The following is an 8,324-nucleotide window of genomic DNA, read 5'->3' on the forward strand; positions in this document are numbered from 1 at the left end:
AAAAAATGCATAGTGTTTTATACCCTATATCATAATTCACGCACCAAAAAGGGAGAAATTTGAATGTGCATTGATTTTAGGCAGATGAGAATCTGTGTTGAATGTGAGTTGAGAGGGTTTTTTTCCCTCTGTGGCCTCCTACGAATAGTTAGTTTGCAGCAATTTTTAATTAAAAACAGTTCCCATAGTAAGAAAATGGAAAGAAGAAAAAAAAAGACCTCAGGAAAATAAAATCCGGACAAGAGTCCTGCAGTGTGTTTTCCGAGGCCATGTAGAGAGCTTGAAAAATAACAGTTTGCAAGTTCTCATTTTTAAAACTGCACTTTTGGTTTCATTTAACATTTTCAAAATAGCTTTCCTTACCACTACCAATCCCCCTCCCCCCACTCCTCCCCAACCCCCTTCGCAAAACTTGGAAAGTTCTGTGTTTAACACTGAAAATCATTCATATGCCTGAGAGTAACAGCAGCATTTTTATTTCTAAATTTCTAGGGGGGAAAAAAATTTCCAAGTTATCACCAAGCATTTTTCATTTTTTTCCCACCTATCCAAAATACCTAATCTCATTTTAACTAGACTCCATCTGAACATCAAGGATACTGAGCTAGTCCATGAATAAACATGATGTTACAACTTGAAACCCTGTGACTGAAGTATATAAAAATGTAGCTGAAAGAAAAGACTGGGAGCCCCCACCCCCTTCCACCCCCTCCCCGGGGACTTCAAGAGTTGAGCTGAGAAGGGGTGAAAGGCAGGGGATTTAAATTTCAAGGTCTTCGAACATTTTTAACGTTCATATTAAACCCTATAAAACTAAACACTGAAATTCTAATAAAATCCTTGCTTGCGCAGCTTCCAGTTGTGATCACATTGCTCTGTTGGAGTGGGGCGTGTAATGGTGATAAAAGGAAAAAAAATCTCAAAACAGAAGAAATGCATAATGGAACCCACCCTTCCCTGATGTTTGTGGTATTTTATTAAAATAAGCATCCTGATATGAAAATATTTACTTAAAAACATCTCCATTAGAATGGAGACTTTTTTTGTCGTTTGAATGAGGCAATAAGGTATAGGAAAGTTCTCAACAACAAGGATATAAACAAGGATTTTTACAACTTGATAAAGTTTCTTAAATTCTGCAGCAACCCAACATTAGTTAAAACCCTTCGCTGAAAATGAAGGAAGGTCCCTATGATGCACCTCGTATTTTCCTTATATTTTCAATCCATAGCACAGACCTCAGGAAATGAAAAAAAAAAAAAAAAAGTTTTTGTTATTTTTTGAAGCTTTTTGCAGAACAAATCCTGAAGTCCTTAGAGCATATTTTCATACCCTATCTGACTGCACTCGGTGTGCAGTGCTGAACTGTATCTGGTGCAGTTGTGTTCTTCCGAAACCCACTGGGGACAGCAAGACCTTTCAAAAGCTTGAATTTGGGGAGACACCAGGTCAAGTCATGGTGGCACACACCATGGGAAAAGACACCCCTCCCACTGCTTGGGAATTGCAGTGACCCACAGTGACGCAGATCTCAGAGTTCCTCTTAATTCCACTTAAAAAGGGGGCCAACACCCACACGTTGCTTTAGGAAATTCCACTGAGATTCTGACGTTGCAAAGATGTTTTTTGCCAAAACAGCCAACAGCATTTAAAGCATGCTTTGGGGTTTTGTTTGCTTTGCCACGCATCTATATTCCTTGAAAAGGAGATGAAGTTCTAAAATCTCTTAGACACTAAAGTTAAATTACCTCATGATGAAATAAATGTGGAGGATGTTGAGGGAGCACTTTTAGGGGAGTGGGAGGCAGGTGCCCAGAGCAGCTTCGGGGGTACCAGGCTCCCAAAGGCATTAGGATTGTGTTTCTCAGCAAAAGTACTAATTTCAAAGATATAGCTCTCAAACCCTCCCCTTCCCTCTACTAATTCAGTGGTCCATGGGTTAGTTAGCGAATGTTTATTGAGTACCTACTTTGTCCCAGGAATTCCTTGCTCCAAGAGCCAGCTTTGAAGAAGAGTGGCGGGGCCTCTGTTTCAACATTTCCTCCACTGTCACCCTATTATCTCGGCACCATTTGTGAATTTGAATAAAATACCATTAGCAAAGAAAGAATGTCCACTTCGCTCTAGTTCACAGTACTTTCTCATACCAAAGCAAACCATTCCCAGGGCTCTAGAAGGATCAGAACTTTTAAATTCACAGGCATTGCAGGTAATTTGCAGATGAGGGAACCAAGGTCCATACCAACCAGTGAGTAAATTATAGAAACAAGTTAGAAACAGGACCACTGCCCAATCTAATGCTCTTTAAACACAACCACCCCGAGCTTCTGAAGGGCTTTGGTTTGACTTCACTGGAATAAGTGCATAAATCCCCAGGAGAGGTTGCCCAGGGTCAGCAAGTGAGTAGGAGTAAGCACCCACCAGGGCTCTTCACTACCCTCTTTCTTTTCCATAAAGAAGGCAGGCTCTAGGAAACGTCCACACACTCGATTACAATTCACTCATCACAAAAGGACGAGCTACAGTTCCCTTCTAGCCAAGTCAATGTTGAAAAAGGAATGGGAGGTTGAGAGTATTGCCCAGATGTGCACGTGGGGGTGGTGTTCAGAAATGACACGGTGTAATACAGGACCCGGGGCCAGGAGGGAGAGAGGAGGAAGCTGAGTCTCTCTTGCCCAAAGTGGTTGGACGCATTAGTTAAGTTCTAAAAGTAACTGCACCACAATCTACAGGATTTTTTAATGTGAATAAACCGGTAACTCCTGCTGGGTATTACTGTATTTTATCCCAACCAAGCCCTCTCTGGCTCCGAAGAACTTTATCATAAATAATCATCGTTGGTAAAGGCGCAATATAACTTTCTCATGAAAAGTTATTTTTTTTTAAATATTTTCTTTTCCAGTTACAAACTAGGATCAAATTTAATATTTAATGTGACTATTTAAATATCTTAGGAGTGCCCTGGCCGGTGTGGCTCAGTTGGCTGGGTGTTGTCCCAGTTACAGTTACGGTTAAGGGCTTGAGCCTGGGTAGGGGGCATGCAGGAGGCAGCTGATCTATATTTTCTCTCTCATTGATGTCTTTCTCCCTCCTTCTCCCTCTTTCTAAAAATATCAATAAAGTAATTTCTTATTAAATAAATATCTTAGGAGCAATTATATAATTCTCTCCTTTCATAGGGAATGAAAAATAATAATGTTTGGCTTTGGGTTTGTGACATTATTTACTACTCGGCAAAGAGAAAAGAAGTGTCAGGGCAATTGTTTGGTTAATTAAAGAAAAGATTTAATTAAGGGAGGGCATGTATGAGGTTGGCTCTAGAACACACCAGAAAAAAGTTCAGAGTGCTTTTCTGTCACAGAGAGGTTGACATAGAGTTTTAAGATTTGTCCTAGCAAGCTTTCCACTCCAGGTTCTTGAATTATGAAGCAGTTCCTTTCTACTCAGGGAAATCTTAAAAGTAATGCCCCATAATCCAAAAGTTAGGAATATCTGAGTTTAGCTCTCAGAAAGAAAGAAAAAAAGGTAATAATGTGTCATTTTTAAGAAACATTCCATGAATGGGGGACTTGTGAAATAAGTGGGGACCCTGTGGCATCCTGCAGATGTTTCTGAGGCCAGGATGGAGGCGTCCCCCAGGCGAGCCTCCTAGCTCAGCACTAGCCAGGTGATAATGAAGGGACACAAGGAAGTGAACACAGCTTCCAGAGAGACCTGCCTGCTCGCCTAACCAGGGAGGGTGGGAGAAAACCTCTTTCCACAATCCTCAAGAACTTTCCAAAATATAAAGTGGACACAGGTTATTTTTAAATCCTGTTGCTCTTCAAGAATGGAGCCATAATGGCCCCTGGTCTCTTTTTTAGAACTAAACATATTTCTAAGACATTTTTACTTCAAATTTACATTGCAATTAATGTGGGCATGAACCATAAGACATTTCATATACTCTTAATTCTGAAAGCAAGCTATGACAACCAATAGTTCATGTAAGAACTTAAGATTCCAACACACAGCGGCAAAGGTCTGAATGAAATGTACAAACTGTAACACACAGTTACACACACAACACCACACACAAGTGTCATTGGCTGCCAACAGCTCCCCACTCTAAGCAAAACAGTGTATGCCTCTGTAAAGCTACTGACTTCTAGGGAAAGCAACAGTGTCATCATTTATATTTAACGTCTGTGGAGTTATTAGCATATAAAGAAAATAGCAGTGACAAAGACAACCAGTTTATAAAAAACAAAAACATCAGTCCTTGCCCAGCAGTTAGCCAATCAGAAAGCAGGTCACATCTCGTTAGCTGTATTAAATACAGTAAACGTCATGAATTCGCCATGGTGCTGTTGACAATTCAAGCAAGTGTGTTTTATTTTATCACACAACCTTAGCTGAGTCACCCTTCAATCTAAAATTCCACCAAAGCTGGTTCCTAAAATCTCTTTGCCATCCACCCTCCGGGTATTTGATCTTTACAGAGGAGACTGAATTCCCAGTGATCTCTACTTCCTAAAGTGACTTTGGGGCACCTACCAGGAACTCCTCCTCACAACACTTCAACACAAAGCCCCAACCAACTTCCAGGCAGGGGACAGCCCAGGAGCAGGACCTGCCAGCTGAGCCAGCACAGAAAAAGTCAACTGGCATTAAATATTTAAATGGAAGGAGGCAGCCTGGAGTTTTGCATTTACAAAGTTCTGAAAGTCCGGTTCTCCCCTCAGCTCCCAGAGTAGCTGGCCCCGTGGGCTGGGGCTCTGTCTCCCAGGCACAAAATCACAAATATGCAAAACCTAGGGCTGGCTTGAATGCTGAGCCAGCTCCTGAGGAAGGTAGACCCCTTAGGAGACACTCCCATCCACAACCGGAGAAAGTCAAGAGCCCCCTCGCCCCAAGCAACTGGTTTCAGAATTTAAGAAGGAAATCTACAAGCATGTCCCCCCAGGGCTAGTTCTGAAAAGTACTCGGGGTTACTCTTCTGCCCCCTTCATCTAGATTTTGATCACTTTAAAAAGTGAATGCAGGTCAAAGCAGAGCTCTTCTGGGATTTGTTTAAAAAATTATTTTGCCGGATTCAAATGATCACAAAATCCCTTGGAATTCTATCTCACGCGCTCGCGGGACCGACTGGGCGCCTGCAAACCCCGGAGGTCTGGGACAGCAGCACCGCTGGAGACCGGGTTTGTGAGGCAAGTGCTGGGCTGTCTGTCTCAAGATTCCAGCAGAAACTGTCCCCAGCTCCAAGAGTTGCTGAGCCTGGAAACCCAGCGTTCAAACTAGTGGGTTCTTCCCGGCGCTCAAATCCACATAGGTGGTGGTACCTAGTGGGACACTTCCCACCGAATTCAGCCAGCATCCCTGGCAAAAGCCCAGACACAGTTTTCAAGAAACGTACACAAACACACGCCGGGGCTGGAGCACTCACCTCGGTGCGAGACTGCAGCCTCTTGTTCATCTCGTAGATTCGGTACTCTGGCTGCACCATGTAGGGTGTGTGTCTCCTATAAAATGGGCCGAACGGAGAGGAATAGAAGGGGTCGTGTGGCGTGCTGGACATCTTGCCTGCTTGTGCAAAATCAAGCTGAACAGAGTATCAGTAACGTCCATGCAGAGCACATGGGCTGTGTTCCTCGCAGTACAAAGTAGACGCACGCACACGCGCTCACACACAGGCAGCAGGCAGGCAGGCTGAGCACACTGGCTGGGATCTGCTCTCGGAGCCCTCTACAGCGAGAGGAGAGGGGAGCGGGAGCAGAGGAGGGAGCGGGAGGGAGGGGAGGAGGGAGGGAGGGAGGGAGAGCGCGGAGAGGGAGAGAGCAGGAGCCGGGAGAGGAGGGAGGGTGCCGGGAGGGAGGAAGGGAGGGAGGGAAGGAAGGAAGGAGGGAGGGAGGGAGGGCAGGGAGGGAGAGGAGGGAGGGAGGGAAAGGGAGAGAGAGGGAGAGAGAGGAGCTGGATAGCTTTAGGCACCACTGCTTGTTTTTAAAGAAGCAGTTTGTGGAGAGGTCATTTCCTGTCCACACTGTAGACTAGTTCAAAAATATAATTCTCCTCACAGCCTGACAGGGGTCTAAGGTTTGGTTTTAATTTTTTTCCTCCAGCCAGGACCCTTCACAACCTGATCGCTAAGCATGTTAGCATATAGGTGGTTTAAGGGGCTGCCTGACCACTCACCCCTGACAGCCACACTGCTGTAACGTATCAGAAATGTGATTACCACAAAACAGGGAAACAGAGCACCCTGGTCCCCCACAGGGGAGCAGGCGGCTCACTGACATGCAAAGATTTCCCCCCAGCTCTCATCTCCCTCTGTAGTTTTGTTTGTATTGCTGTAGTTCCAAGAGCTCGTCCTAGTCTTTGCATCTCAAGCCTTCCTCACTCTCAGGCCTCCCCAATCACTGCCCCCCTCCTCCTCCCAAGGCTTCCTCCAAGCAGGTCTGAGGGGGCCTGGATTCAGGTTGCCTAAGCATTTTCAGCTACAAGCAATGATTGAGAATGTTGACTGCCTGAGATACATCCATGGAGCAAGGGCCTTTTTTCCCCAGGAGGAAAAAAACCTAAAAACTTCCAGAAGCAGACTTCCCAACAAGATAGAAAAAGCAAGAAGGAGAACACTGCCACCAAAACGACCTGGAAAATTCAGTTGAGTGGGAAATGCAGATACCGAATGGCTCATCCCCAAACAGCATGCCCAACTCTGATGGAGATGGGTCTTTATTTTGCAAGACTGGTAAAGTACATAAATCTTTTCCCAATATGTGCTATATGATAACAGGAAGAAAAGAGCCCATGGGAGGGGAAAGAGTCTCTACAGAGAATAAAATGATCTATATGGCAATCAAATTCTGCTGGAACCAACGACTACCAGATATAGACCCCTTAAACAAAGCTCAGACCCAGAAAATGTAAATGTAGGGAGCTAATACTAGCTAGGTCAGTGGTATTAAGGGAAGAAAGCAAAGACCACCAAAAGCAAGATGCATGCAAGACCTGAATGTAAATGCATGCAAATGAGACATTTCTTCTTTTCAGTAAGCAGATTAATTAACTTTCTGCCCCACTCCTGGCTTGGGGTATCTCCAAGTCACTAGCCAACAGGGGATAAGGTATTGCTAATTCTGCAGTTTACACTCTTAAGAATAGTCAGACAGACAAAGGCCTCCAAATCGCTGTCCTCCTGGGTCCTTTTCCATAATTGCATGAAACGTTTGCAGAGTCCACCCCAAAAGTCCATCGCAGCCCAACACAATCCTGGGACTTGCCAGGATGAGATTAGGGAGGCACTGCACTAAGGCTGCTGGGAACTTGTTTGAGAAGACCCCAAGGCAGGCCAGCGTGCTTGGTTTCAGGTTTCATTACAAATCCAAAAGCTGGATCAAATTTGCTGCAAGGTTTGTCAAAACACACAGCCTTCTAAAGACAGGGTTTCAAACAAATTTGGCGTGATTTATGTTTTGGAATGATGGCCACTGCAAAACCTAACAGTTCCTTGTGTTTAAATTCCCAAACTAAAGACGTTGGAAGGGCTCGGTGCCTGCCTGAGTGTGCGTGTACCTGGCTCTCTCCCCGTAAGAATCAGGGTAACACCCAGCAGGTATGTGCAGCCCAATACTGATCAAAAAAGGAAAAGCTCGAAATTCACTTAGGGAACCTCTTTCTGAATAAGTTAAGTTTTTCTTTCATTAATTCGTTCGGACCATTCCAAGTTATAATTGTAAATACTGCTTCCTGTTAATCCCTAATCCAAATTCAGAAACATCTGAAACTTTATAATGCTTGGTCCACACTGTTTCTCAGCCCTCCTATTTCATGAGTCTCCAAACTGGTGTCCCTGCTCACAGATTCACCATTCACTTCTAACCTGTGACTCGTCCCTGTTCCCATCGGAATGCCGACTGTAGAAAAGGAAAATTGATCATGTCCCATGTTTCCCTTCAGGGTTTTCCTGCTGCATGTAGGAAAATGTCCAAACTCCTCGGCATGGTTCACAGGGCTGGGTAAGACCCCCCCCCCTCCCTCCCTCTCCCTCACTCTCTCTGTGTGTCTCATTCTCTGTCTCTCTAGCAAACACATCACACACACACACACACACACACACACACAATTAATTAGCTACACTTGATCTTCCTGAAGTTAGAATCTCCTTCCACGATTGTTTGTGTTTGTACTTTTGTCCCTTGTTTACCTGCAAAGTCTACTCATCCTTCTATCCAATTAAACCCTCTCCTCCCCCGTGAGCCTTTTTTCATTTCCCATTCATGAATTCATGGGTTCCACAGATATTCCTTTCCCAGCGGATGTGCGCACCAGCCCGGAGCACATTTCCA

At 44.5% G+C, this 8,324-nt stretch overlaps 1 protein-coding gene across 11 annotated transcripts in view; it reads right to left on the minus strand.

Annotated features, from left to right (window-relative positions):
- Window positions 1-5,968, minus strand: part of LDB2 (LIM domain binding 2) — a 307,232-nt gene extending 301,264 nt beyond the window's left edge. For 3 of the 11 annotated variants that reach the window (XM_081148000.1, XM_081147999.1, XM_081147996.1), the window contains exon 1: window positions 5,426-5,731. In XM_081148000.1, coding sequence (XP_081004126.1) covers window positions 5,426-5,557 — 132 coding nt within the window. In that variant the 5' untranslated portion in view covers window positions 5,558-5,731. Of the gene's footprint in view, window positions 1-5,425 lie in introns of all 11 variants that reach the window. The other 8 variants (XM_081147998.1, XM_081147995.1, XM_081148003.1 and 5 more) reach the window with 6 other exon arrangements.
- Between the last annotated feature and the right edge of the window lie 2,356 nt (window positions 5,969-8,324).

Source organism: Miniopterus schreibersii, assembly GCF_964146895.1.
Source record: "Miniopterus schreibersii genome assembly, chromosome: 1".
NCBI classification, from domain to species: domain Eukaryota; kingdom Metazoa; phylum Chordata; class Mammalia; order Chiroptera; family Miniopteridae; genus Miniopterus; species Miniopterus schreibersii.